Source organism: Fulmarus glacialis, unplaced genomic scaffold, assembly GCF_000690835.1.
Source record: "Fulmarus glacialis isolate BGI_N327 unplaced genomic scaffold, ASM69083v1 scaffold6165, whole genome shotgun sequence".
Classification (NCBI taxonomy): domain Eukaryota; kingdom Metazoa; phylum Chordata; class Aves; order Procellariiformes; family Procellariidae; genus Fulmarus; species Fulmarus glacialis.
In genome coordinates, this window is record NW_009213802.1 from 1 (window position 1) to 27,987 (window position 27,987).

General features: G+C 53.0%; 1 protein-coding gene across 1 annotated transcript; it reads left to right on the forward strand.

The window, feature by feature from the left end:
- Positions 1–100: 100 nt before the first annotated feature.
- On the forward strand, positions 101–27,345 carry NOL6 (nucleolar protein 6 (RNA-associated)). Its single transcript, XM_009578328.1, is given in 26 exon segments — positions 101–190; positions 815–931; positions 1,198–1,377; positions 2,023–2,191; positions 2,962–3,096; positions 3,236–3,399; positions 3,889–4,009; positions 4,327–4,385; positions 4,549–4,650; positions 5,167–5,282; positions 5,692–5,869; positions 6,271–6,393; positions 6,544–6,692; positions 7,464–7,539; positions 9,338–9,425; positions 9,428–9,474; positions 9,774–9,891; positions 10,111–10,265; positions 10,501–10,664; positions 11,109–11,261; positions 12,450–12,547; positions 13,744–13,868; positions 14,029–14,118; positions 15,868–16,065; positions 25,625–25,726; positions 26,955–27,345. Coding segments are annotated over 26 exon segments (3,267 nt in total). The 3' UTR covers positions 27,105–27,345.
- The last annotated feature ends 642 nt before the right edge of the window (positions 27,346–27,987 follow it).

Here is a 27,987-nt window from a genome sequence, read left to right on the forward strand (position 1 = left end):
GACCCGGTAAATCCGGGCAGTGGCCGCTCCTGTGCAGGAGCTGGGCAAGGGGTGGGGACAGAAGGCACAGGCTTTGCAAAGCACCCAGCGTATTACTGATATGTCCACCGTAATTCTTGTTATCATCCCGCACCAGGCTCTGTGCCCCTTTTACGCCATTAAAATTGAACCTTTCCAGTACGTAACTGTGGTACGGTGGAAGCGCAACCATTGCATCCCTCGCTGCCGTGATTTATTGCTTATCGGGGTGAGGAAGTAACATCACCAGGTGCACCCGGCTCCTGCCTTTGACCAGCTTCTGGATGGGACAGGAGGGTTGGTTTATGTCTTGGGAGCAAACTGTCTGTGTTAGGGGGAGGTCAGGCTGGTGAGACTAGATGGCTCCTTGTGGTTGTAATATTAGTGATTTTATGAGGAGCACCTTTGATCTCCTGAAGATCTGCTGGTTTTGGTGGCAGGATCTCTGAGGTCTGCAAGGTCATTTCCTAGAGCTGATACTCTGTCATACAAAAACGTTTCTGAGAGCAAAGCCTACTGTTTTTTTTGTGGCTGGACCTCACACAGAAGCTGGTGGGATGGAGTTGATCTCCATCCAGCACTTCACAGGAGATGGCAGGTGCTGCATTATCCTTCTGCCCATGGGCTGTCTGGACTCCCAGCTCCGGGCAAGGTTTGTGGAGATGCTCGGGTATTGTTCCCCAGCTCACCTGCTGCCCTCTTCACCAGGCTCGTGGTTGGTGCTGGAGGACAAGGTAAAGGGCAGGAGCAGTTCCAGTGTTGCAGCTGCCTTTTGTGGTCCCCTTCCCCCCTACAGATTGAAGAGCTTCTGAAGGAGGTGACATTGAAGGAGACGAAGAAGAAGAAGATTGATGCCTTCCTCCATGAGATTAACAGCCTGCTGAGCGCAATCCCAGAGACCCCAGAAACTGAAGTACGTCCCAGAGGGATGGAGGAGGTGGCAAGGCCCCTGTATGGAGCAGGCTCTGCTGTTGCTGTATGGGCAGAGGTCCCTGTGGAGCATCTCCCTTAGGGACTGAAAAAATATCACCTTACTCTCTGTTGGAGGGAAGAGGGGGATGCTCCATCTTTAAGCCCTGGGTGCAGGCGCCTGCAGTTGTGTGGGATGAGGGGTTCTGGTCTCTGCACGTCTGCTGTTCGTGATGCTTAGAGTGTTTCACGTGTCCTGTCTGTTCCCAGCTCACCGACCAGGCCTGGCTCCCCAAGGGCGTGAAGGTCCCGTTCCTACAGGTGCCGTTCGGCGTGAAGGGGAAGTTCCGCTTCCTGCCCCCGGCCGAGCTGAAGGTGGTGGGCAGCTACCTGCTGGGCACCTGCATTAAACCGGAGATCAACGTGGATGTGGCGGTGACCATGCCACGGGTGAGTCTGGCCATGCCTGCTCCCAAGTGGCCTGGGGCCCGGCTGAGCTCCATCCCCTCCTGTCCCCTGCGGCCCCTGCCCTGTCCTCTCCATTCCTGAGTGAGGTTGCGGTATCTGGACGTGCAGTGTGTTGACTCCCACGAGGAGATGGGGTGTGCAGTCTCACCGATCACTCAATCAGAGCTTTCAGCTGCTTTGATTTTAGTTCCTCATGAGGATCTTCTCTCTGCCTGGGCTGAACCTCTTCCACATTGCCAGGGAGATAGATGCTGTCCAGCTTCGTACCCCATTGCACTTCTGCCCCAGCTCCCAAGTCTGTGTTACAGAGGAGGGTGATATTTGCAGGCTGTTACCCCTCTAGAGCTCCCTTCCCTTGCTGCCCAGACTTGCTTTAATGGGGTTTGAGATGAAGAGACACCCTGTTTGGTTGTATGGCTCTGCTCTGTCTCCTGTGATCCTAGATCCTGGTGAGCCAGCGGCAAGGTAGTGCTCCTGACCAACTTGAAGCTCCTTGGGGCTGTAGCCTCATGTCTGAGATAGGGCTGCCTGTGGGGCCAGGGGGAGTGGTGGGTTGGTGTAGTGCCTCGGGCTGAACTAGGCTCTGCAGGCAGTTGAGGTGGGATTGCCCCGTCCCTCTCTTCTCAGGAAATCTTCCAGGACAAAGATAACCTGAACCAGCGCTACCACCGGAAGAGAGCTCTGTACCTGGCCCACATCGCCCAGCACTTCTCCAAGGAGAAGCTCTTTGGCAGCGTGAAGTTTGCCTACATGAACAGCAACCATCTCAAGCCCATCCTGCTGCTGAGGCCTCAAGGTAGCACTTGAGCCTTGCTCTGATGTGGGCTGTGACTGGGTACTGGCGTTAGGTGGAGCGTGGTGGTGGTGGTCTCATACCATGTAACAGGCCCTTTGGAGAGGGGTCAGTCTGGAGCTGTTGTCCCAATTGGTGATAAATTTTGGAGCTTCGATGCTTCCAGTTGTCCTCCACCTCCACACAGAGCCTAGTCCTGAAGGTCTCTTCCCCTCCCATCCCCCTCTGCAGCTTGGCTGGTCTCCTTAGCCTTGGCCTTGCTGGCTGGCCCACCCTGTGGGTACTTCAGGGAGTAAAGCAGACCCTACAAAAACATGTCTGTGTCTAGCACTGTCTGTCCTCCCTGCTCTCCCCACCCCTGCTCCCCGCCATCCTCTTGCCTTCCCCAGGCAGCTGTGCGCAGCCTGGCTCTTCTCTGAGATGACGTGGGGTGCATGGGCTGCTGGGTGCTGCTTGTTTCCGCAGACCCCAGGCAATAGCAGGTTTGGGTCTGGGGCAGGCAGTGGCGTGGCAAGGCCAGGGCAGGCAGGAGAGTGCTGGTCTACCAGACTGGCCAGTGGGGATGAAGACGGGACTTGGACATGAGCAATGTGACTTCAGGGTTATTGTTGGCTCTGGGATGTGGTCACTCTCTGCTCTGAGATGATTTCCATTGCTGCTGAGCTTTGCTGGGAAGGAGCTTTTTCCTTTCTCGAAGCTGGGGATGCTCCCTGCTTTCTCAAGTTAGTCTCTGGGTCTCTTTCTCCTGCGCATCTGCCCCCTGGTGCTTACAGGCAAGGATGAGAAGATGGTCACCGTCCGACTCCATGCCTGTCCTGCACCGGGTCTCTTCAAACCCAGCCGCTTCTATCCCAGCAAGAACAACGTCCGGACAGCCTGGTTCATGGAGCAGAGCACCCCCAAAGAAGGTAGGGCCTGGGGCTGGGGGAACACTGCCTGGTGCAGCTAGAGACTGCACCCAGTGCCCAGAGGTGGGTTCACTGCAGCCCTTTTCTGAGAACAGACAGGTTGTGGTTGAGTCCAACGTACTGTTGTCTCCCCACACAGGAGCCACTGAGCCCCCGACCCCGCACTACAACAACTCCATCCTCTGTGACACGGTGCTGCTGTCCCACTTGCACTTCTTGTCTAGCGCAGCCACCGATTTCCCGGGCATGAAGGATGGCCTGGCCCTTCTCAAAGTTTGGCTAAACCAGCGGCAGCTCAGCAAGGTATGTCCTGTACCAGGGGACAGGGCAGGTTCTGCTCGCCTGGCTAACCTGCCTTTGGCCTGCTCTCCCTTCCTAGGGGTGGAAAGATGGTGGTTTGGTCCTGGTCGGTGGTGTGGTGGGCTTGTGACTCTGATTTGAGCTATGTTAGGTTTCAGGGAGCTCCATCCTACCCTGTGGGTTGCAATGAGTCTGTGTGTACCAGACAATCGTGTTTCTTTGAGATCCCTGGAATGATGTAGTGGGTTTTTGGGTTTGGTTTTTTGAGGGGAATTCATCCCATTTCCCAAAGAACTTTGAGGTGTTGCAAGGGGATCCATATCCTTGCTTGTTGTATGGGGCTTTGCCTCAATGTCTTCCTGACGGGGCTGCGACTTGGGGGCTGCCCCGCTGGTGATGGCAGAGGCCAGAAGCAGTCATGTGGGGTGGGCTCTGGAGCTCGTGGTGCCTCGCTGAGCTTTTGTTGACTCAGCCCTCCCTCTGTTTTCACAGGGCTTGGGGTGCTTCAGCGGCTTCTTGGTCTCCATGCTGGTTGCCTACCTGCTGATGAAACGCAAGATCGTCAAAATGATGAGTGGGTACCAGGTGCTGAGGAGCACCCTGCAGTTCCTGGGTGAGTTTCCAGAGAAAGGCTGGTGGCAGCAGAATCTGCGTACAAAGTCTGAACACAGTGGGGAAAAGGGGGAATTGTGGCTTTTCTCCCTCTGATGCTGAGACCCTGAGGGTGGGATGGACAGAAGGGGATGAGGCAGCAGAGTAGGGCTGGATGGATCAGCTTGCGGAGAGGTGGATAGTGGTGGAGGCCAGCATTATGTTGTAGCACTGTTTATGTTGCGAGACCATCAGTGGTATCGGCACGTAGCTGTACCGCCCTCACAGTGGGGGAGATGTGGACGGCGGCGTGACTCGTTCCCTCCTGTCTGCCCACAGCCACCACTGATCTGAGTGTGACGGGGATCAGCCTAGCGAAGGATGCGGATGCCTCTCTGGTAAGCAGCCCTCCGGGGGGAGCTCGTGCCTGTGTCTGGCTGTGCTGCCAGCGCTGCCTGGGCAGGGATGTGCCTGTTTCAGGGACATCAGACAGCAACAAGGTGGTGGTGCCCTGGTGTCTGTGCTGCGCCATGGCACTAAGGACTGTGTTTGCTCTTCCAGCCTGTCCTGGATGACTTCCACCAGGCATTTGAAGTGGTCTTTGTGGATCCCTCTGGGCTGGTGAACCTCTGCGCTGATATGACTGCTAGCAAATACCACCAGGTACCGGGCAGGTTGTCATGGCATCTTGAGATGCTGTCTTAGGAGCAAGCTGGGGGAGGCAGAGAGGGGTTAGACATCTTGGAGGAGGACATTGGACATGGGGAGGGGGTTCAGTGTTGCTTTTTAGGCTTTTAAGATCTATCTCCAGCTCTGAAGCTTAGAAGTTAATTTTAAGACTTGGATGTAGTGCTGGCTTACCTTGTCTTGCTTGAATGATGGAGGAAAGTTGTTTTCCTCTTTGTGGGCTTGGGTGAAGCCAAGCAGCTGTTTAGCAGAAATAACTGGTTTGGAGCAGAAAAAAACCACCTTGATGACAGGGATATCAAGGAGGGACTGTCTGGCCAGCAGCGACAGCTGTTGGTTACTTAGCTTCACGCTGAAGACAGAGGCTGTCTGGGATCAGGGTCTGCTGATGACCATGGAGCTGGGGTGGCCGTGGTTGATGGGGGAGCATTGGTGACCACTGCTGAAGGGATTTGCTTTCCTTCTGGCCTCCCATTCATGCCCCTTGCTCAGGTCCAGTTCGAAGCCAAGCGCTCCATGGAAATTTTGGATGATCGGATGGTGGACAGCTTTCAGGTGCTGCTCATGACCGCGAAGCCCATGCTCAGAGCCTTTGACCATGTCTTCCAGTGAGTCTCGCTGTGCTGGTGGGGTAATGCTGAGGAGCCTGTTCAGAGAGGAGTGGGCTGCTTCTGGCTTTGGACTGGGGTGGATTTGGACCTGCCTGGTGGGAGGTGGCCCTGCTGGCTCTGAGATAGACACTGGTGCCCCTTGCATTTGGCCATTCTGCTTTTACTGTCTAGATAGCCTCCCAGGAGGAGGAGGAGGGCAATGCTTTGGCCTTTGGGAATGATGACTGTCCCAAGGACCCCGGCATCTCCTGTGGTGCATCCTGAGATGCCAAAGCGCAGTTTCTTCTTGTAGCCCTCATCCTGGGCCAGACCCTCAGCTCCCTACTTTATCCATCCTCTAGCATATCTCTCTCTCAAAGGATGTGGTGGCAGAGGTGGGTGACCAGTTTCTCTCCTTCTCCTGTAGCCTGAAACATGTCTCCAAGCTGCAGACTGCCTGCAAGAAGATGCAGCTGCTGAACGAGTTGATGGATTGGGGTGGGAACTACGTGGCTGCAGCCCTTCCCTTCGTTGTCTCATTGCTGGCCCGTGGGCTGGCAGGGAGAGCGCTGCTCGTGACTCACTCCTTGCCCCAGATCCCCGAGGTAATGCAGCTCAGCAATGACACTGCATCCTTTGCAGCATGTGGGGTCTCATGTGCCCCTCATGGCACTGCTGGGCACGGGGAGGGGATCTTTGCTCGCTGGGGGAGGAGACAGGCCTGTCCCCTTTGTTGGGATTACAGGACCTCAGGCCCTGCACTGGGGTGTGGGGTGCAGCTGGGAGGCTTGGTCTGGGCAGAATTCCTGGCCCAGCAATGGGGCAGGGTAAAGACAACTGGTTTTCTCATCGAGGAGACCTATTAAATGAGGCTTTCCCTGTCCGTGCTTGTCCAGGCACCCAAGAGCATGTAGCAGGACATTCATCTAGCAGCCCGATATCCTGGCAGCTGCTGCTCCAGCAACCTCATTTCTCCTTGCGCTTCACGTTCCCCATTTTCCTGCAGTGGCCGATTGACGCTGAGCCCCCGAAACACAAGGATGTTGGGCCCCTGGCATTTGGGCTTCTGTTTGTCCCCGAGTTTGCTGCCAGCACGCTGGAGAAGGGACCGCAGGCTGATCATCCTGAGGTGAGGGGAGCCCTGCTTGTGCCGAGTGGGGTAGAGCAGAGCTGGTGTCATGCTGTGGTTGCGGATGGCTGCGGGGCTGGCTGGCATGGTTTGCCCGGCCTCAGTGGTGACCCGTGTCCCTGGCCTGGCTTGGCCAATGTCCTCCCGCAGGCCCTGGACTTCCGGACCTTCTGGGGGGAGAAATCGGAGCTGCGGCGGTTCCAGGATGGCAGCATCTGTGAGGCGGTGGTGTGGGAGGCCGACACTGTCTGCCAGAAGCGCCTCATTCCTGAGCAGATCGTCAGGCACCTGCTGAAGATGTAAGTTCTACCGAGCAGCAGCCAAGGCTGGGAGACCTGCAGCTGTGTGGGGTCACTGCCGCTCTCCTCGCTTGTGCCACGTCCCTGATAACCCCATTGTCAGCTTCGTGCTTTGGGCGACGTTGTGGGTTGGTTTGGCTTTGTGAAATCTGGGAGTCATTTCAGTTGTGGTTCTGATGCTGCGAGCTGCTTCCAAAGAGAAGGTGGGGAGGGCAAGCACATAGTGCTGTAGTTTCTGCTGATGGCAATGCTAAGGGCAAGGAGGCAGCATGGTCCTGCCCTTACATGCAGATGGAATGTTGGGACACTCATTGTTGGCAGAGCTGAAAGAGCCATCTGGACCTTGCAGGATGTTTCATTAAATCCTCTGAGACCCTGTAGTGGTTCACAAGGTTGGATCTCCCTACAGCATTGGAAAGCCTCCCTGTAGCAGTTTAGACCTTCTGCCAAAAATGAGATCCTCTTGCACAGAACAAAGGGGTTGCCTGGGCCTCTTTATCCTGACTCAAGGAGGGGTCTTGTGAGGAAAGGCTGAACGTTGGCAGCTTCGGCTTTGAATCTTGTGAAGCTGAATGGGTTGTTGTGCTGCTTTGGGTGGAGAACTTGGGCATGGGAGGAATACACAGAGATTGGTCTCCTTGCCACAACCTTGCTGTATGGAGGGATTCCTTGGTCTTGGACTGACCCTTGCTTGTGGGCACAGCATGCAGCATCAGGATGGATGCTTTGACGTGTCATAGCTCTGATGTTCCGTTGTCTTCTTCCACGTAGCCACATGGACATTCCCGAATCCTCCATCTGCTATACTGGCGCCCTGCTGGAATCTGTGATCAGGACTGGGCAAGAGGTACAGTTGTTCCCCCAGTGGCGCTGTGGGTTTCTTAGGGAAGGGAGGTATGGGAAGGCCTAAGGGGAGGTCATTTTAGGCCCCAAGGCAGCTAGGTGGTTCCCAAGAGAAGGGAGCAGGGGTAAGGAAAATACCTGCCTGTGGGCGCTTGGATGGGTAGCGTGGTGTTCTCCTTGGATCTGCTGAGCCTTTCATGCTAACCAAGGCATAGCTGCTGAAGTCTTCTTGCTTTGGTAGCTCCCACACCCCATTTTCTCCTGCAAACATCCCACTGGCCTCCTCTTTCTGCTTGTGTCCACTATGTCCACATTGTCTGAGGATATGTCACTGTCCCACTGCTCCTCTGGCTGCAGCTCTCAGGTCCTGCATCCTTCAGGACACGGGCCAGACACTCCTGTGCCTTCATCCCATATGTCCACCTGGGAAACCCAGAAGGATCTTTCTTGTCATGCTGTAAAGTGCTAGATCATGCCCACTGAGCCCTCCCTAGTGCTGCAGCTGAATGTGCATCTGAAACAAAGAAAAAGATGCATCTTGGAAGCTGGGAAATATCCCCTTCCCTACTTCTGCTCTCCAGCTTGTGAAATTAAAGCCTGGAGATGAGCCATGAGCACTTTGGTACTGCTTTGCTGATCTTTGGTAAAACCAGCTTTTTACCTGCTTGTTGGATGGAGGAGGAAATTGTTTCCTTTCCCCTTTTTAAGAGCAAAGGGGACCAAGTCTGACTGAAATTCAGTCTCCTGTGCCAGGACCAGCTGTGGTCTGGGCAGAGCTGCATGTCAGATTTGGGAGGAGGTGCTAGTTTGTACAGCCTGATGTGTGGTGAGGCAGCAAAATCTGTGTGCGCTGTGTCCCTGCAAGTTAGCCTGGGGTGAGCACGGTGGATAAACCCTGCGCTGAGAGGGGATGCACTTTCCCAGAGCCAGAGGGGCAATTAGAAGTCCGATCCTTGCCAGTCCTTGACGAATGAAGGAGAAATTCACTGTTCTATGCAGGGTAGTGGGTAGGGGTGTCTGTCTCTGCTCCTCCAGCTGCTTGTTTGCAGGCAGCCTGGGGAGTCTGTGGTGGTCGAGGGACATGGGGGACAAGGGAAGATGGAGGGTGCAGCCAGCTCTAGAGTCAGGCAGGACTGGGGTTTGTCATTCGTGGCGCACCCCGCAGAGGGTGCTGCTGCTCTGCTGGAAAGCCCAGGCTGGCTGGATACATGCGGCTCGACTCAGCCGTGTCTGAGCTGAGTGGTTTGGTGTTGGTGACCTCTCCTCCTCCTCGTTCAGGCTCCTCTGCTGTGCTTTGGAGAGGTGGAAGCAGAAATTCTCCTTTCGGTGCTTCTCATCTGCCCTCCCCAGGGCTCCTGCGATGCTCTGGATATTTTCTGTCTTTGCTTTTGCCGTGCTTCACAGCTCTGTCTTGGCTAAGGATGTAGTTGGAGCAGTTTTCTGTTAACTGCTGCCTCTGCTGGCATTGTGGTAACCAGCAGGGAGGCAGTAGCAGAGCTCTCACCTTGCCAGTGTGTGATCTCTTTACCCTCAGATCACTCTTAGCTTCTCCCTTCCTAGGGAGAATGCTAGTAGTACAGCTCTTGGTGCTGCCTTAGTGTCTTGCACAGGAAATAATTTCACTTGCCGCTTGAAACGCAGCCTCTAGGATGCCTGTGGCTGGGAAGTGGCTGTTAGGGAGCCACAGACAGTCTTGCCCTTGGCTTCCTGTCTTACCTCCCTATTTTGCTGAGAGGGAGGCGAGTTGGGCGTCTGTGCAGGAGCGGGAGAGGCGAACGGAGAGGCTCCCTGTGTGTCTGCAGGCATCGGGGACGGGCGAGGAGGCCATGGTCAGCGTCGTCTGCTCCTACGATGACCTGAGCCGCAAGCTGTGGAACCTGAAGGGGCTGCCGCTGTGACGGCTGTGCAGGGTGTCCATCCAGCCCTCCGGTACACGGACGTGAGTGTCCCCGGGCATAGCCCATGCGTGGGGTCTGCGAGGAGCTGGGGGGAGGCCTTGGGCTGAAGGGGGACAGAGAGAATTAGTCACTCTCTGCTTTTGTGGCTCCCGAGAGCCCTCGGGGTGATACAGTACCTCTTCTTTGCTGTCCCGTCCCTGGGGCTGGCTGTGGACAAGTTGGCCAAGCCCTCCATGCTTTGGGGGCTTTGCTGGAGCAGGAGGTTTGGGGTGAGGGGGTGCGCGGTGCTCTGGGGTTTCTGCTCCCTGTTCTCAGTCCCCGGGCGGCTGTTCTCTCCCAGGTCTTCCCTCCCATTCCCATGAAGCCAATTTATTCCTTCCATACTCGAATCAGGACCAAGCACTTGCTGCTTCCCTCGGAGGAGAAGCCCTGCCCGGCGTACATAGCCCCTTTGAAGAGTAAGTGGGGAGAGATGTGAGCAGGAGGTGATTCGATGGGGGGAAGCGGAGGCACGTGGTGGTGCTGGCTCCGTTACTGCTGTGTTGGTGTGCCGCAGGCAGGAGCAGAGCCCTGGCTCCTCCTGCTCTACTTCTGTAACCTCTAGTCCCAGCCACCCCCATCCAACACTTAATTTCTGCGTGGGGCTCACTGGCATCCTGCTGTCCCTTTGCCCCCAGTCATCTGCCACATGGAAGGCAGTGGCCAGTGGCCGCAGGACAAAGAAGCCATCAAGCGCATCAAAGCAGCTTTCCACCTCCAGCTGGCTGAACTCCTCCAGCAGCAGCACCAGCTGGTTTGCAGACCTGCGGTCACCCACACTGATGTGTACAAGGTAGGGGGCGACGGGGACCTTGTCGAGACCTGACTTGTTACCAAGGAGGCAGGCAGGGGGCTGTGGCAGTGGTCCCACTGGACAAAACCAGGATTTGGATGGTGAGCCTAGGAAAGAGCATAGTGAGGCTGCACTGATGCCAGGATGCTGCTGTTGCATACCTGAGGTGCAGCGTAGCATACCAGCCTGCTTATGTTAGCACCAAGCCTGACTTCACTTTCTGCTCCCATCTCAGGACGGCTACGTTTTCCGTCTCCAAGTAGCCTACCACCGGGAGCCCCTGATCTTGAAGGAGGTGGTCACCCCGGAAGGGATGCTGAAGTACCAGGACACAGAGGAGTCTCGGCAGCTGGAGCTGGAGACGTTGCATCTGCCCTATCTAACGAGTTCCCTGCATGGGTAGGTGAGGTGGGGGGTGTCTGGGGGGCCAGGACTCGGGACGTGGTTGGAAGCCAGGATGGAGGTGCCCTTGGATGTTGGAGGGTGATGGTGGGGAGAGGAACACACCGTGGGAAGTGGCCCTTCTGCCCACCTTGTGAGAGGCTCTGTGGGAGGATAGAAGGATTAATGTGGGTGGGGGTGGTGCTGGTTGTCCCTGTTGTCACATCCGAGGTCACTAGTATGGTGAGACAAGTACCAAAGAGCTGCGTGGTTAGAGAGGAGCATGTGGCAGCATTTCCACTTGGGTCCCCCAAAATCTCAACACCCACAGAGAGCGTCCTGATGCTGCACACGTGTTCCTGGCAGACATTTGCCCCTCTCTCCTCTCCTGCCAAATGCCAAAAGGGCGTTTTGGGTCCTGGGATGTGTGGATTGAGCAGTGGCTTGTCTCCCTTCTCGCAGGCTCCAGCAGCAGCACCCCGTCTTTGGCAGCGCTTGCCGGCTGGCCAAGCGCTGGGTCAGCGCCCAGCTCCTGAGTGACAACATCTCTGAGGAGTGTGTGGACCTTCTTGTGGCATTTCTCTTCCTCCACCCGGCCCCCTTCATGCCACCCAGGTGAGGATGAGCAGCCCGGGCTGGCTCGATGGGGATTTAGTGCTTCTTTCCTTACCTGGGATGGAGGAGGGATGGGATGCTGCTAGAGCAGGCGGTGCTGGGAGGGTGCACAGCAGTAAGTGTGAGGCCCCTGTGCTGCCAAAATGCTGTCCTAAGCCCTGTTGGAAGCAGCTGGCCAGAGGAGGTGGAGATGCTCCGTGCTCCAGGGCTGTGGCTTCCCCTGCCCAGTGCACTGCAGAGTGAGAGGAGAAGGAGGTAAGGATGGGAGCAAGCATCTTCATGGCCTCTGGGTGCTGGCAGCACAACTGCGGTGTGTCTTGTGCCTTCTTGAGGACTGGTGGGGCCCCTCATCCTGTGGGGGATGGCCAGGAGAAGCAGGGACGAGGGCTGTGTTGTGGCTAGTAGCATGCTGGGGCTCCTGGGTTCCCTGGGAGGGATGTTACAATGCTGCTGGCAGCTGCAGCTTCCCTTCCTCCTAGAGAGAACTCCCGAGGGAAGGGTGAGAGGTCAGCCGCTGAAAGGGGAATTGGAGTAGCATAGTGATAAATAACCCCGTGGGGCCAATTGCTTGCTGGCCCCTGGCAGGTGGACGGGATGCGGCCCAGAGGGAGTGAAATGAAGTTAAAGGGAGTGTTTTTGCTCCATGTGGAGCCGAAAGGTTACTCTGCCCTGCACTTGGGGTCCGGTTTCCTTCCCCAAAGTAGCAAGGAGTAACAGCCTGATGCCTGGAATGCTTTCCTGTCTCCTAAAATACACTGCTAGCAGGAGCCCCATCGTCCCAGCTGTCTGGCTTCATGCACATGTTGTGTCACAGGGGAAGAGGCACAGTGGGAGCTTGTCTGGTGGTGTTTGGAGCTGCACTGGAGTTGGGAACAGCCCTCTCCACCTCCTTCTTGCTCCAACTCTGGGAGTCTGAGTCGGGGGAGTGGTAGGAGATTGGGTGACTGGGGGCAATGTTTCACTTTTTGCTGGTTTCTTTTACCTGGGGAGGGAGGAACAAGGGGGAAAGACTTTCCCCGGGGATTCAGAGAAGGGGGAGCACCTCATACTTATTCTGGACTTTCCTCTCCCACCATGGACATCCCATCTTGGGCTGCGTGTGGGCTGGGCATCGCTAAGTCACCCCCAAGCCCCTCTTGCTGCTAAGGGAGCACATGCTGGTGTTGAACTGTTTTGTCTTGCCTGCAGCTCTCCCCAGGTGGGGTTCCTGCGCTTCCTCGACCTGCTGGCAACCTTTGACTGGAAAAACAACCCTCTGATCATCAACCTGAACGCTGGCCTCACAGGTGAGCAGGCAGCATGCAGGAGAGCTGCAGCGTGAGAGTCTTGAGCCCTCCTTGGTCAGCACCTGGCTCCAGGGGTCTTGGATACACAGGGGTGTCACAGCTTCTGCCAGGTGCAAGAAGATTTTCCCCTCCCTCACTCCTGTCCTGCCATGCTTTTGAAGCGCCTTGCTCCTTCGTAGCCGGCATTTTTGCTTGAGGCTTTGCCCTGGCTCTTGGGGGCCAAACCTTCAGTTGTGCTGGGAGAGCAGTCAGGCTCTTCAACGGAAAGTTTCAAAGCCTCCTGCGCTGTGTCTGCTTTGAGAGCACTGCTGCACCGCTCAACACGGGGATGATCTACTAGTCCTCGATTTCAAAACCAGCAAGGGGAAATGGCTATGGTCCTCCAGGTTTTGTTACCTCCTGAGCATTGAGAATTTCCTGGTAAAGGTCTCTGGTTTCCAAAGGAGCACGTTGGCGCATCCAAGCGGACCTATGGTCCTGCCCTCTTCCTTGTGTTTTGTCTGTTGATCGTCTTTCGGATATGTGCCATCTTTCCCCAGGAGCCAGAAGAGACCATGGGATTGTGTTGGCTTTGTATGGTGGTGGGGTTGGGGAGATAGCTACGCCCAGCTTTTAAAGCTCATTTATAAGAAAAGGTAAAGCTGTTGATAGTGGTGTGTGCAATGCTGGAGGGAGCAGCTGTTTCTGTGGGTTTTAGCACTCCCTCAGCTTTTTCTTTGAGAGAGAGAATTGGGTTTTGGAAACTGATGTTTTTCTACCCTCCAGCTTTTTTTAATGAACTAAATGGGAAGCGTTTTTGGCCAAAGAGCTATTTTTTTCCCCACTTGAGGCGGGGAAAAAAAAAGTACTCTTTGCGTACAAACTCTGTTGTTAACTTATAATGTGAGTTCCCAGCCCGTGTCAGTCCCATTGCCTGCCATGTCTTGAGCCATGTCTGGGCCTGCCTGGATGGGTTTAGAGCAAAGGTTCATCTAGCCCTGCATCCTGTCTCCAAAACTTCCTGCAGGCAGATGCTGAGGGAAGCGTGAGAGCAGAGCAAGCCCATGGCGATGGAGCTCTGGTTGCACATGGACTGTGGGATCAGAGGGTGGGAGAGGATAAAGCCTGTCATACTACCCTTTTCTGGGCTGTGATACATGGGCGAGGAGGTCTGTGGATGGGGCGGAACATCTCACCCATCTGCCTGCCCTCACCAGATGCTGACTGCACAGAGATCAAGAGCAAGTTTGTGGCTGCTCGCTCTCGCCTCCCCGTCATGTTCATTGCCACCCCAAAAGACAGGTGGAGCTCCATGTGGACACAAGAGCGACCCTCAGCGCAGGTGAGATGGGCCCTCTGTCTTTGCCTCACGGTGGCTGCTGGTTTGGGGCAGTTCCCTGCTCCTAGTGCTGGAGCCAGCTCCAATGGCCCTGTGGGTGAGCGGGGTCCCTGCTACTTCCAGGACTGTCAAATTTCACCCTCTGGCTTTCTTCCCTCCCCAGATCCTGCAGCGCCTTCTCGTGCTGGCCTCGGAGTCTCTCCGCGCCCTGGAGGAGCAGCTTATGGACCCGCTCAACAGCCAGGATGTGAAGGTAACCCCTTGGGGTGCCGGCACAAGGGTTTTCAGGCTCTGGCAAAGCATACTGGTCTTCAGTGATGATTGCGGGGATGTGTTAGTAGGATTCAGGCTGTGGCCACGCGTGGTTGCCCCAGGATGAAGAGCAGCAAGGATGGGAGCTGGGAGGCTGGTGCCCCACTGTGCTACCCCACTTCTGGGGGACCCAGCTCTGGATAGCAACTTGGGGTGAAATATCATTTGACTGGGGAATATTTTGTTTTGTATTCTCTGGTTTTCTTGGTGCACGAGCAAATCTGCAATGTTCCCATGCTGAATTGGTTGCTGTCCGTGGCATGTTTCCAGGGCTGCTAATTTGTTTGTAAGCAAAACGTGGGGATGGGAGGAGGGAAAAGCCTTTCCAGTGCAACTTGGAGTTGCCTCTTCTTCCCATGTATCTAAGAGGGTGCTCCAAGTGGTTTTTTGTCTGCGTTTGAGTCACTTGGGGTCATGCCCGCTCTCATGCAGATGCAGACATGGATTTGTGAGGTCTGTTTCTTTGCTCCTGGGTGGGGTACAGTAAGTCATGGAGTTGGTCAGCTGGGTGTTAAAGGGGGTCTCTGTGGACCAGAGCTGGAACTCGGTGCTGATGTTCTTCATGTCTGTTCTCCCCAGCCTGGCTATAAACCAGCTCCAAGCAGTGGGTTTTCAGCCAGCACCAAGTTGGGCAGTGTCCCACGCTTCTGTACATGTACCTGCATCATTTATTCCACAAAAACATACACATAGTTTTAAGGTTTTTTCCATTTTAATACAGCTGTATCCACTGTGATAGATCCTGCTTGTCTGAATATTTGTGTCTGGGATTGCTCCCCTCCATTAACGGGGTTTACTCTCACCCTCTGTTTGCTTGGTGGAAGATGCTGCTGCCCTCTGGGGCAACTCCTGTTGGAAAGATGGGACTGTCCTATTATTACACAGCTCCTCGTGTCCCCTGGGTGTTGTTCGGCTCCTGTTAGCTTCTTGACTCCCCTCTTCGTTCTGAGACTGCCACATGCGTCGCGGTCGCCTGTCTCAGCTCACCATCTGTCCCCCTCTCGACTGCCCACCCCACTGTTGTGCACTCAGGTGGGCTTCCTGGGGTCTCTGCTCAGGGCTGGAGAGGACCACATTGGCCCTGTGGAAAGCTCTTCTCCAGGGACCATCCCCAAGTCCTGGGGACAGCGGTTAGATTTTTCTGTTGATCTGGGAAACCAATAGGGTAGAGGGGGTAGTCCTTTTTTTGGCTAGATATCTGATGTGGGTAGGGAGCATCTCCCTTCTCTAAGGGTTGAGTTTGCTGTACAGTTGGGCAATTGAGTGTGTCCTTCCTGGTGCACTTTGGTGGTCCAGAGAACATTTACCCTATCCACCAGGAGATGGCCATGGGGGAACCACCTTGCTCTCGACAGAGTCCTTGTTACAGCACTTGCATGGGGTATAGGGGAGTGAGGATCACAACCTTCTGATGTGAGCAGAGCCCATGCTGGATCGGGGACGTGTCTCAGCCCAGAGGGAATGGGGTGGCCGGTATGCGCTGGAGCTCCCCATGACTCTACCACAGCTGTGTCTTTCTTGTGGATGTTTTGGCAAACTTCTGACATTAATCTCACAAAAATTTTGCCTTTGATTAACTGCTTTCTAAGGAGAAGGGAATAAAATGCAAGCAAGGACTTGGGAAACCTCTCTCATCTCTCCTGCTCGCCTCTGTCCTATACTGAGTAGCACTGGTCTTTTCTCCCTGCAGATGGTCTTCCGCCCTCCTTTGGACTTCTATGATGTGCTAATCCACCTGAATCCAAACCAGATTCCTCGACATCTGGAAAGCGTGGACCGGCCACTAAAGTCATTTTCCCGGGGCGTGGTGAAAAACAGCACTGCAGTGAAGATTCTCTTTCCTGTAGTGGATTATGATCCTGCACAGTGCTACCTCCAGGAGCTGAGAGTAAGCACGGCCCTTTGGGGAGGCACAGGGGGCTACCTACCTAAGGGGGGGCTGCCTTCTGGCATTCAGGTCATTAGTTGCTTGCCACTGCAGGACTTAGTTGGTGACATCTTTATGTATTTTGCATGTGATGGGCAACTCTTTGTGTGCATCTGAAATCGCTTCTTCAGCAGAAGACCTGGTGAGTGAATCACCCGTTCCATGGAAATGGGAGTGTTGCTGATGTGAGAATGACCTCAGATACAAAGCACCTGGAGCTTTTGCTGAAGAATATCATATTTCAGTACAAGAGTATCTTTAAGCCATTTGTCTCTAGTCCGTTAATTGACTTTTCATGGCTTCTTTCACCAACTGGGTCCTGCACTTCGGCCGCAACAACCCCATGCAATGCCAAAGGCTTGGGGAAGAGTGGCTGGAAAGCTGCCCAGAGGAAAAGGACCTGGGGGTGCTGGTTGACAGCCGGCTGAACAGGTGCCCAGGTGGCCAAGAAGGCATCCTGGCCTGTATCAGAAATAGTGTGGCCAGCAGGAGGAGGGAGGTGATGGTGCCCCTGTACTCAGCCCTGGTGAGGCCGCACCTCGAATACTGTGTTCAGTTTTGGGCCCCTCACTACAAGAAGGACATTGGGGTGCTGGAGCGTGTCCAGAGAAGGGCAGCGAAGCTGGTGAAGGGCCTGGAGCACAAGTCTTATGAGGAGCGGCTGAGGGAACTGGGGTTGTTTAACCTGGAGAAGAGGAGGCTGAGGGGAGACCTCATCGCGCTCTACAACTACCTGAAAGGAGGTTGTAGCGAGGTGGGTGTTGGTCTCTTCTCCCAGGTAACTAGCGATAGGACGAGAGGAAATGGCCTCAAGTTGCACCAAGGGAGGTTTAGACTGGTCATTAGGAAAAACTTCTTTACTGAAAGAGTGGTCAGGCCTTGGAACAGGCTACCCCGGGAAGGGGTTGAGGTACCAATCCTGGAAGTATTTAAAAGACGTGTAGATGAGGCGCTTAGGGACATGGTTTAGTGGGCATGGTGGTGTTGGGTTGATGGTTGCACTCAATCTTAGAGGTCTTTTCCAACCTTAATGATTCTATGATGGACAGTAGCTACCCATATTTTCTGGGGGGATGTACAGGAATCTGTGGCATGGTACCAGTAGGGCTCCTGCTGTTAGGCCAACGGTTGCATGAGCCATAGAGGCTGAATATTGGTCACAGGATGTTTTCTCTGGGGCTGGTTACATGAATGATGGCAGAGGAAGTTGGTAATGTGGGTATATGGACAACATCAGTATCCAAAGTTATCAACCCAGTGCTTTTCCACCATGTAGCTATGCCAAAGTCTCAGCAAGCTGGAGAGATATGCAAGATGCTGGGTGGCAGCGGTGATCCACACCGGATCTGGACAGCCGGTACTTTGCAGATATGCAGCCTCTGCCTTTTTAGCCCTTCCTAGCTTTGCGTGCAGTAGCTGAGTAAATGTTAGTGTGCAGAGAGGTGGGGCTTGTGATGCCCTTTTTTCAAAACCTGGCTCAACTTTCAAGTGCCATCATCTCTTACCCATAGAAGTGTTGTCAGCAGTGTCAGAACTGCCGTAGGAATCATAGGCTGACTTTGGCAGGAAGGGTTCTGTGGAGGTCTCTGGCCCCGATCCCCACTCAGGGCAGAGCCAGCTTTGATGTTAGAGCAGGCTGCGCAAAGCCCAATCCTGTTGAATGCCGACTGTGTTCAGGGATGGAGATTTCCCCCCTCCCTGTCCCAATGTTTGGCCACCATTGTGAAAATTTGTTTCCTAATGTCTGACTGGGATTTTTCTTGTTGCAGCATGTGTTGGCTGCTCAGGTCCATGCAGCAGCCAGGATGTGCTAGTGGCAGTTTGCTGGAAGGCAGAGCTGGAGCTGGGGGGACTTCAGCTTTAGCTGTGCTCTTGGCAGCTCCTGGCTGGCCCTCCCAGCCCTCCTGGGCAGCATGGCAGGTCAGAGGGCTTTCCTCTTGCCCTCCTCCCGATCAACACGCCAGGAGGGTTTTGTCCACCTTCCCGTATGCTTCTCTTGCCTGAAGATTTGGTATCAGCTTCTCTTCAAGCTCGTGTTGGGGAAGGAGGTGTGCCTGCAAAAGAAAAATAGTTTTTGGGTAGTGTCTCTTCTCTTCCTGGGCTGCCTCCTGAAGGCTCTGCAGGGTTTAGCATTTGCTGGTCCCCAAGTTGGCTAATCCTGCACAGCCACTGAGCTTTTCTCTGCTGCCGCTGCCAGGCTCAGCGGTGGTGGCAGCTGCAAGGAGGGACAGCAGAAAGGGCCAGATCTTGCCTCCAGGTCCATAGAAGGAATTGCAGAGATGCCTGAATTAAAACTCCAGTTCAGGCTGGAAGATGCTAGGCCCTTTAGGTTCAAGCTCCCCTTTCACCTTAACCCAGGTAGCTTAGGAGGTGGCCAAAGAAAATGTGGAAGGGTTTCTTTGAAGGTTTCCTCAACCCTAGGCACAGCCCCGTTACCTCCCATGCCACCTGACAGCTGCATTTCATGCTGATCTTTGCCCAGTCTGTGGGAATCTGCTGTGGCGTCAGTAGAGCTGCCAGGTCTAGCAATGTGCGAGCTTGGTCCTTCTGTCACCTACAGCAAGTTGGGACAGTCTGGGAGGCAGGGCAAGGAAGTGAGAGACAGGGATGCATGCAAGACCTCTTTAAATTGAGGAAGACCTCAAAATTGTCCCACAATTTCCCTGCAAGTAGCGCTGCTTGTTTAGCTGGGCAGTCATGGAGGAGAAGAGAGGGGAGAGAAGGTGCTCAGTGCTCTCCTGCCTTTGAGAAGGAAGGTGGTTTTGAAGCTGGAGGTCTCGCAGGACACATTGCAGAGAGTATTTGGGGGGTTTCTTGGGGTCCAGGATATGCAAGAAGGAGGGGGAAAAGCATCCTGCACAAGACTTTTAAAAGGGAGCAGGAAGCACAGTGATGGGGAACCATTCACTATTTCACTTCTTCCTGGCATCTGGATGTCAGGAGAAATATCAAGACTGGCCCCTCTCTTCTGTTCCCTCTGTGATGAGGATTTGACCTGCCACCATGAAACCTTAACCAAGAGGCATAGATCTGGGAAGGAAATGGAGTTTCTTGAGCCTGAAATCCCTCTCCATGCCATGCTGGAAGGGGGGGTTAGAGTTGAATGGAGCCTTTCAGGAGCTGCCAAGTCTCCAGAGGTGCCTGCATGCATGGGACCGGAGCCGCCGCGTCTCTGGAGGGGTTGGGACTAAGCAACTCATGGAGACGTGGTAGGGGGCTGACTTCGTGCTTGAAGAGGAACTGGAGACTGTTGGATGAGCCGATGGGGAAGCAGGCTCCTTGGGGAGGCTGTTAACAGGCTTGCAGCAAATCATGCTATATATCGAGGCACTCGATCAGGAAACTCATCAGGGTGTGTTGCAGTTTATAGGACTTTTTTTGTGCTTCTAGTCAACTCAGTGTCAGCAGATGGCTCCAGAAGTGAAAGGTGCAGAAGAGACTTCCCTGGAAAGCAGCTTTCATTATCCTTTAAGCAATTATGACTGAATTGATCCAGTCAATTATGACATCTAAACTGAATTTTTACTGTTTGTTTTCTCTAATACAGGTAATAAGAGACTCAGAATAGCATTTGGTTGGGTTACAAATTACAGACGGTCCTAAATCCAGTATACTAACATCCCAATGAAGAAACATGGATATGAGCAAAGGTCACGTTGCCTCGTTGGAAGCAGTGTTGCCTTCGCTTTGTGTCTCATTCTTTGGCCTGAGGGTGCTTGGGAGGACCAGAGCAAGAACTGGTCACAAGTTTCTCTGAAGAGCGAACTATGGGGTAGAGAGCCTGAAAGCTGCCTTGGCAGCCCTGGCTGGGGGGCTTTTCCTCCTCTTGAAGGCTCTGAGATAGGTATGGCTGTGTTCCCTTGCGGCCATCGTATTGGAGGTATCTTGCACTGGGCTCTTGTAGCTTGCAGATCAGTAGCAGGCAGACCTGAAGGGGCTGATGAATGTCTCTTTCTGGGCAAAGAGGTGTTTCTTCTGGAAAAATCAAAGAGGTGACACTGCAGGTGCTCTCCAGTAACTCCGCCATGTCCACCTGTGTTGGAGGGCCTCAAAAGCTGGCTTTTCACTGCAGGGTCACCAGCAAGCAGGTGACGCATACTGTCGGTCAAAACTACCCCATCAGAAATCACCCAGCTTTGTGTCTCAGTGTGCCAATGTTGTTGCTTGAAGGCAAGACCTTTGCATCAGCTTTGTGCTTTGACCTGGCTTTGGTTGGTAGCCTCTCCAGCACCTTTGCATTTCTCCTTCCCTGGATTTTGCTTCTCAAAGCAGTGTTCAGCTCATCCTCATCCTGAAGGCTGGGAGCCCCGGGGGCAATCCAAATGCAGCAAGAAGTTGGTGCCGGAAGGGAGTGTGGTGACAGCAGTGAATCCTTACGAGAGATTTTGGATGAGAAGGCACTTGGATGCAGAACTGGCTGGCTTTGACTCAGAGTAATTTGCTATCCCTTAATAGCACAAACCACAGCATTGAGCAACAGGGTTGTAGCTGAGGCTGACATTGCAGCCGTGGTGGGTTTATAGCAATGAAGGGGGACATCTGCCACGCAGCGATGCTGTGGGATTTTGTTCTCTTCTATGGGCAGAAAAGAAACATCTGAGCTTGCCATGTGAAAAAAGGATTTAAATGCCCAGGCATATTGATTGAGTTGAGAGAGCCAGGGAGTAGCATCTTCCCTGGTGTCCTTGGCCCAGTAACCAGGAGACCCACTTTTCTCCTGTCTACCTGTTTGCTTCTGAGAGGTCCCTGTTCTTCTCAAATCAAAGGGATTAGCAAGGCAGGAGCGCTCTGGAGCCGAAGGATTGCTGCGTGCCTTCCCCAAGGAGCCTAATAAGAGGAGAAAATGAAAGGAGGAAAGGTGTTGAGTCCTGACTGCTTTAATTTTTCCTGCTCCAAGGAGATGTGCTGCAGGAGCTGGTCTGATCGAGTTGCTGTGGTGCCTGGGAGGCTCTGGGTAGAGATGAAAGACTGGTCATGGGATTCAGATGGCAAATTCTTCAATTCCAGGACAGATCTGATAGAAAAGGCCTGTTCTGCGAGTCTGTCCAGATGAGAAGGCTTTGCAGACAGACGCTTTTGAGAGAAAGCAGGTGCCAGATGTCCTGCAGAGAGGGCTTCTCTGGAGCTTCAGCCTCTCTCATGGTGAGGAAAATCTGATGAAGCTGCCTGTCCCATGTCCATCTGCATGTCTATAATGGCTGTTAAAAGACCTAACATTTCTTACTGGGTCACTGGATGCGAAGCGCTCTTTTTCACTGAGATTTAGCTTTCTCTGGCTGCACATGTCTACCAGAGAGCTCATGGCAGAGGAGCTGCCCATCTTGTACATGGGAGATCTTTCCTGTGCAGTTGAGAAGGAAAATGTTTCCTGCTTTACTGTAAATGTCCTTCCCTCTAAAGCAATGTTTTGCATTTCTTGCACCTTCAGACAAGACTTATCTGGAAGACTTACAGCCCTTTCCTTTCTTCCTCCCACAGTGTAGGAGTGTGTATCTTGCTACTGCATGTTAGGAAGGAATTAATGATATTAAAAGGTCTTGGTCTCTTACAATATCTAAGCTGTGGTTATGGGAGGTAGCTGGAACTGGTGAAATCTTTTCAGGTCAGACTGCTCCCTTCCTGTTTTGACTGACAGGCTTGACTCCTCCTATGGAGACTTCCAGACAGGCAGAGACGAACTGAAAAAGCTCTGTGGACTCTCGTAGCACAGAGGAAACCTTCCTGTCTGGATCTGTGCCCTCGGAGGGGCAGAGGTGGCAGGAAATTCCCTGCTCTTACAGCTTCAGAGCAGCTACGTGACCCTTAGCGTAGTGCCCAGGGTTGGGGGTGGATGCACATACATGTGCATATGCACACAGGCATGCATGTGCTATCGAGACATCAGCCCCATGTGCTCCTTGGGTGAGCTCAGAGGGTACCTGTGGCTACATTTCTCCTGTGTTGGTAATCCTTCCTAGAGGTCTGCCTCGGATTCATCCCATAGGAAGCAGCTGAAGACTTTTCATCTCGGATGGTTTGGTGGATTGGTGGACAAGGCATGTTTGCTAATGCAGCCAGGAGAACATGGGTGGCTTTTTTCCTTGCCGTACTTCTTTGCTGCTGCCCCAAACCCCTGGTACAAGGATGTGCATGAGGCACTCGGGGGTGGAAAAGTTTCGATGTACCTTTTACCAGGTGAATCCCAAACCTAACACCTGGGTTTCTTTTTTCTTTTAAAACCCCTCTGACACAGAAGTAACCTCAGCCTGGTTTTCTCGACAGTGCTCCTTGCTCTGTTTGGGTGCAGGGGAAGGCTCTGTCTGTATCACGTAACCTGTGAGCATCAGGGCAGTTTGCAGTAGGATGACAAGGACCTTAAAGTGTTAATCACAAACATAGTCGTTTGTTGGAAGTAAGTAGCTTTAATAGGGTTTTATACTGATAGATCCCTTGCTGAGAGCACTTAAAATGTTCTGAGCACTGAGCAAATGTTGATTGCTGCATTTGCCACTTGAACTGCCGTCGCACCAGGAAGAGCTCCTAGGTGCATTTTGGGTGCAGAGACCTCCCCAAACAGCTCCTTTTTTTCCAGCAGCTGTGATGCAATGAGCCTGATCTCTGTGTATAAGTAGGAGCAGTGAAAAAATGGGTGTATAAATGGTTAGGCCAAAAAAACCCACCCCTAAACAACAACAATGTAGTTGCTTAACTAGCAATGAGCGCTTACCTCATTGCAAAATCCACACTTCAGCCTGAGCTGCTTAATCCAGTAATCCCATTTTAGATCAGGGTATTGTTTTACTCACCACCTTTCTCCATCCTTTCCTTTGAACAACCCAGATAGCTCCTTACAGACCTTGAGCTAATCTTCCAGGTGCCATGTACCCCTTCCCCAGACTATTAGGCTCCTCCGAATCACAGCCCCGAGCTTGCAGGTCCCCTGTGCTTCTGCGAGATGGGAACCAGCTGTAGGTTTTGCAGATGGCAGGGATGCTCCTGAGCAGGGAGAGCTTTCCCTGGGCCTTTAAAGCTGAATTGCAACCAAAGATAACAGCAGCTCAAGAAGGGAGTAGGGGTTCAAAAGCGCTCCCTGCCTTTTCTCCCTTTTGTCCCTTTTCTCTTAAACTTTCCCTTGAGGAAGGTATTTGCAGGCTCAGGCAAGCCCAATGGGCATGGAGCATGGGATGTGGAAAGGGAGGTGAACTCTGTTTGCTTTTACTCCCCAAGCCTCTGTACAAACAGAAGTGCGGTGACTAATACACCAGACCCTTTTAATGCTGCAGTTTCCCAAGAGTTGCATGTGCATCTCTGCAGCTTGGTGGAGCCGGCCCGAGCCCTGTCGTGTGGTTGATGCTGGGAGCAGCGCAAGTGCAGAAGCTTGCCCTTTGCTGTGGTTTTGAACTCGATGCCGACCTTTTAACATCTGCCCTCTGCTCTCTGCCGTCTGGATAAAAGGTGCTGGGTATCAGGCCAAGCAGTGGTTTTATTGGGAAATGAGCTGAACCTGGGAGGGCTCCTTTCCTGCAAATGCTCCTGGCTCCTGGCCAGCAAGACATGCCTGTAAAAAATACCTTTCTCGTAGGGAGCATCATGTGGCACTCAAGACCTCACCCTGTAGAGTAGCGGGGCTTTTTCAGGTTCTCACATGCTCTGCTCCCCTCTGATTTGAAAAGCTGCACGTTGGCGGTCAGCGTGCCCTGAGCTTTCTTGCCCTTCGTTGAGCTTTCCCTCCCTCCTGCTGTTTGCCTTTCGGCAAAAGGAATATTCCCTGTTGACTGGGCTCTGAGCGTAACCCGTCGCTCTCAGCTGAGAAATGCCAGGGCGGGTTGCCTCTTTCTCAATATATTTTTAGACAGTGGTTCTTCTAGCCAGTTTGGCCAGATAATGCCTTGACCAGCCTTGCCCCCATGAAGATCCCATGAAGTGGGATGAGCTGGCAGGTCTCAGCATCTTCCCAGCTTGATAGCCTAATTGTGTTGCCCTCTGTGATACTTCAAGTCCGAACTCATAAATCTGGCTCTGAAGGTTGCAGACAACACTACCCCTCCCTGCTTATCAGGTCTTTACTCTTAAAATGCCACCCCGCCCTTTGGGATCACTGGTAACACCAACCCAATCCACGTTTTTTTCCTCCTACTGCAATCCTGGTATGTCCATACAAGACCCCTTCCAAGCTTGCCTTTGATGTTGATTTTTTCATCCTCATGAAAACCTCATGAGACAGTGATGCCAGCAGAGACCTCTCTTTGTAAGAGCGTGTCTGAGTTGCAGCTCGGGAAACTATAGGGATGGAGGAGAAGTTTGAAGAGGGAGCAGATGGTCTGTATTTCTTGCAGTAGGTTGCTCCAAAGCTGGTGAGGCCATGTACAGAAACTTGTCCTGTACTGATGCTGGGGGCTGTTTGCTCTGCCTGGTAAACGTGTGCCGTTGCCTGATGTTAATCTCCACCAAGATGAACAAGTGTCGGGGAGTAGCTTCTTGGCTGTCTCAGTCAACTGTGCTCGGGATGCATATCTCCAGGTACCAGCGTGTTGGGTGCTGAGCTGTAGGGCCAGACTTTTGGGTTTGAAAAGTTGCTTGCACACAGCGTTGTTTATTTCTGCTGCAATGCTCATCCCATGCCTTCTTGGAGTGATGAGAATCCAGCTTGCATGGGCTTGGGGGAAACCAGACTGTGGACTTTAGTCATCTCTTTAAGCAAGATCTCTTTTTGAGCTCTCCTGCCCAGCACTACCAAAGGAGCTACTCATTGACACAGCTGAAACACCAGGGCAAGGAGGCCAGATTCCTGCAGTGCCTCCATTGAGCATTCCATCTCTTTGCACCTCACAGGACTTTGTGTTACTTAAAATTTCTGCTGCTATGTTTCCTTTTGGGACATTGTGTGCGGACAGCACACGTAGGGTTTGTCCTGAGGGAAGAAGGAGCTTTGATACCTTTGTTGCACAGATTGCAGGGCTTGAGATGCAGGCCTCCAGTGAAAGGTCCTTGACTGGGGTTGGTCTTTGCTGCCATGTAGTGAAATGTATTGTGGCAGGATTGCCTGTTGGGCAGGGCCCGCCTCTTGCCATCTGATGAAATCTTGGACACAGCTGTTGGACACTGGGATCAGGACAGCTTAGTAGTGCCAGATCCAGCTGATGGGGGACCATGGTGAGGAGTACTCAGTGGGTTGTCACCTAAGGGGTCCAGTGTCCTAAAGCTGGATGCTGATTTCTGGGTGCTCTTGCAGGTCTGTGGGAGGTGGTGGATCATGCTTCTCTCTGGGACAGCAAGAGGTAGGCAGCGATGAGGTCTGCATGCAAAACTTGGAGGCAGTGCACTGTATCCATCCAGCTGAGGGGAAAAGAGGCAGCAGGAGGTACCTAGGACTTGTCCATGGGCTGCCAGTTGCTTTCCTTGTTGGGAATCCACTGGAAGAGTTGCAGTGTTAGTCCTGGCTGATGTGGAGCTGCTATGTGTCCCTGTGTAAGGAGACTGAATCAGGGATGGGCTCTGGCTCTGGGATGTCTGGCACAACCTCTGTTTGTTTTCTACCCAGGACGCCTTCAGCGATCTCGCCTTGTTCTTCTATGACAAACATGGTGGGGAAGTGATTGCAGTTTTGTGGAAACCTTTGAGCTTTCAGCCTCAGCCTTTTAAGGTGAGTTCTTGACTCTGCTTTAAGCTTCATGTCACCTTTATGCCCTGAAAGCTTGGAGGGCTTTTTTTCTGCCTTGTAATTGCTTTGTCAAACTCCCGTCAGCCCCAAAGCCCTTTGAGAAATGGAGCTTGTAACTTCTGTCCCTTCTTAGAAAGGGTGAAACCAAGACAGGGCTGTGGCCACAGTGCCCCCAGTCATCAGCAGAGCTGAGAAGGGAACGTGTTACCCTGGACAAGCCCCAGCATCATGATCATGGGTCAGAACAGAGCTCTCTGTCCCAGGTGCTCTTCTCTGGTCCCCTCCTGGGAGGTGGGCGATGCCTCATTTGCCAAAGACCTTTGGTGTGTGCAGCAGGCTGTCCCATTCTCGTGGCTTTGGGCATCTTACCCAGAAATATGCAACCTGCAAGAAGCTGAGGTGGCAAGCCTAGGTTCATGGTGCCCAAGTCCTATCGATGTATGGAGATATTTTCCAGCTACATTGTGTGGGTTGGCAAACTCTAGAGGGTGGTTAAGCTGGGTATGAGGCATGCTGGAGTGATTCATGCTGCTTTCTATGAAGGAAAGACGCAAAGAAACCAGTGACTCATGGCTCAGAGTTGGCAGCCCAGGCTCTTCTGCTGTCAGTCTCTGGGTGATTTATCTCCCCTCTCTTCATGGCCAGAGGGCATTGGCCGTTCAGCCTAGCTGCAGTTGTGAAACCCAGTTATTCACAGTGGTGAAATGAGAGGAGGAGATGCTTGCATCTGAGCTGAGTGTGGCTTGATTAAACATGAGGGGTTTTTTTACTGGTGGAGCCAAGGATCTCTTCCCACTCAAGGTCTTGACACCCAACAACAGAGCAGAGCAGAGCCCAGGCAGCTCTTACTCAGGGTCATGGTGCGGTCCCTTTTGCATACCTGTCTGCTCTGCTTACACAAGCTCGCCATGCACCTGCACGACTCCACCGTGCCCCTGGCCATTGCTTCTCTTCCTTCCTTGCGGTCTTTGGACTGTGGCTCCAGGGTAAACCCTAAAAGGGGCTGGAAGGGCCACTCTTGCAGTTTATTAGCTCTAATAATAAGCAATGATGGTGTTGAGAAGTGAAGCTTAGAAAATTGGATGTAGTGGTGTGGCAAGGGTTGGATGTGACGAGGTGGGAGAACAATTTACTTCTATTTGGGGCTTGCAGAGGTTGCAAAGCAGCTCTGAGCGGGTGCTCCTATTTGCACAATGTGTGTATCCTGCAGGTCTCCAGCATGAAAGGAAGGATGGTGACAACTCTGAACAACGAGCTGGTCTGTGTTCCCAACGTGGAGGCGATTCTGGAGGACTTCGAGGTTTTGGGAGAAGGCCTGGTCAAAAGTGTGGAAGCTCGTACAGAGAAATGGACTATCTGAGGCCACTGAGAGGTGTCAGAGGGGCCCATCCTGAAGCAGAGTTTGTTCACTCTGGGACTGTTCCTTTTTATAAATCAGTCCTAGGAAAGGCTTTCAGCTTTTTAAATCCCAGAACTGTGTGTTTTACTCTATTTATCTTCATGTGCCTTCAGAAAAGTGATGGGACCTGTTACTGTTTTCAAGAAAACAAATGCCTTTTTATTTTGAAGAAAATACAAAGATGGGATAAAGTTTTTTGAAAGCATTCCTGTTCATTGTAGGAAACAAAGCTGTGTTCACGTGAAAATGTCAAGGCCTGAAAATTCTGGCTGAGGTGTGCATTGGGAAGGCAGTTTCCTAGTTCAATAGAAAGTTCATAGCAGCTGCTTTTATTCTAGTGGTTAGCAAAACCAAAGAAAGACTGAGCCATTCAAAAATGACCAGGTTATTCCCCTCTACTCAGCCCTGGTGAGACACATCTGGCATGCTGTGTCCAATGCTGGGCTCCCCAGTAAAAGAGAGACATGGACACACTGGAGTGGATCCAGTGAAGGGCAAGGAAGATAATAAATGGGTTGAAGCCTCTGTCATATGAGGAGAGGCTGCAGGAGCTGAAGTTGTTCAGCCTGGAGAAGAGAAGGCTCAGGGGGAATCTTACTGATGTGTATGAGTACCTGATAGGAGAGTAGAGAAGATGGAGCCAGGCTCTTCTCAGTGGTGCCCAATGATGGGATGAGAGGCATAAATTGAAATGCAGGAAATTCTACTTAAAACACTTTTTTGTACCATGAGGGTGGTTGAACGTTGGCACAGGTTGCCCAGGGAGGTGGTGGAGTCTCCATTCTTGGAGATACTCAAAACCCAACTGGACATGGGCGGGGGCAGCCTGCTCTAGGTGACCGTA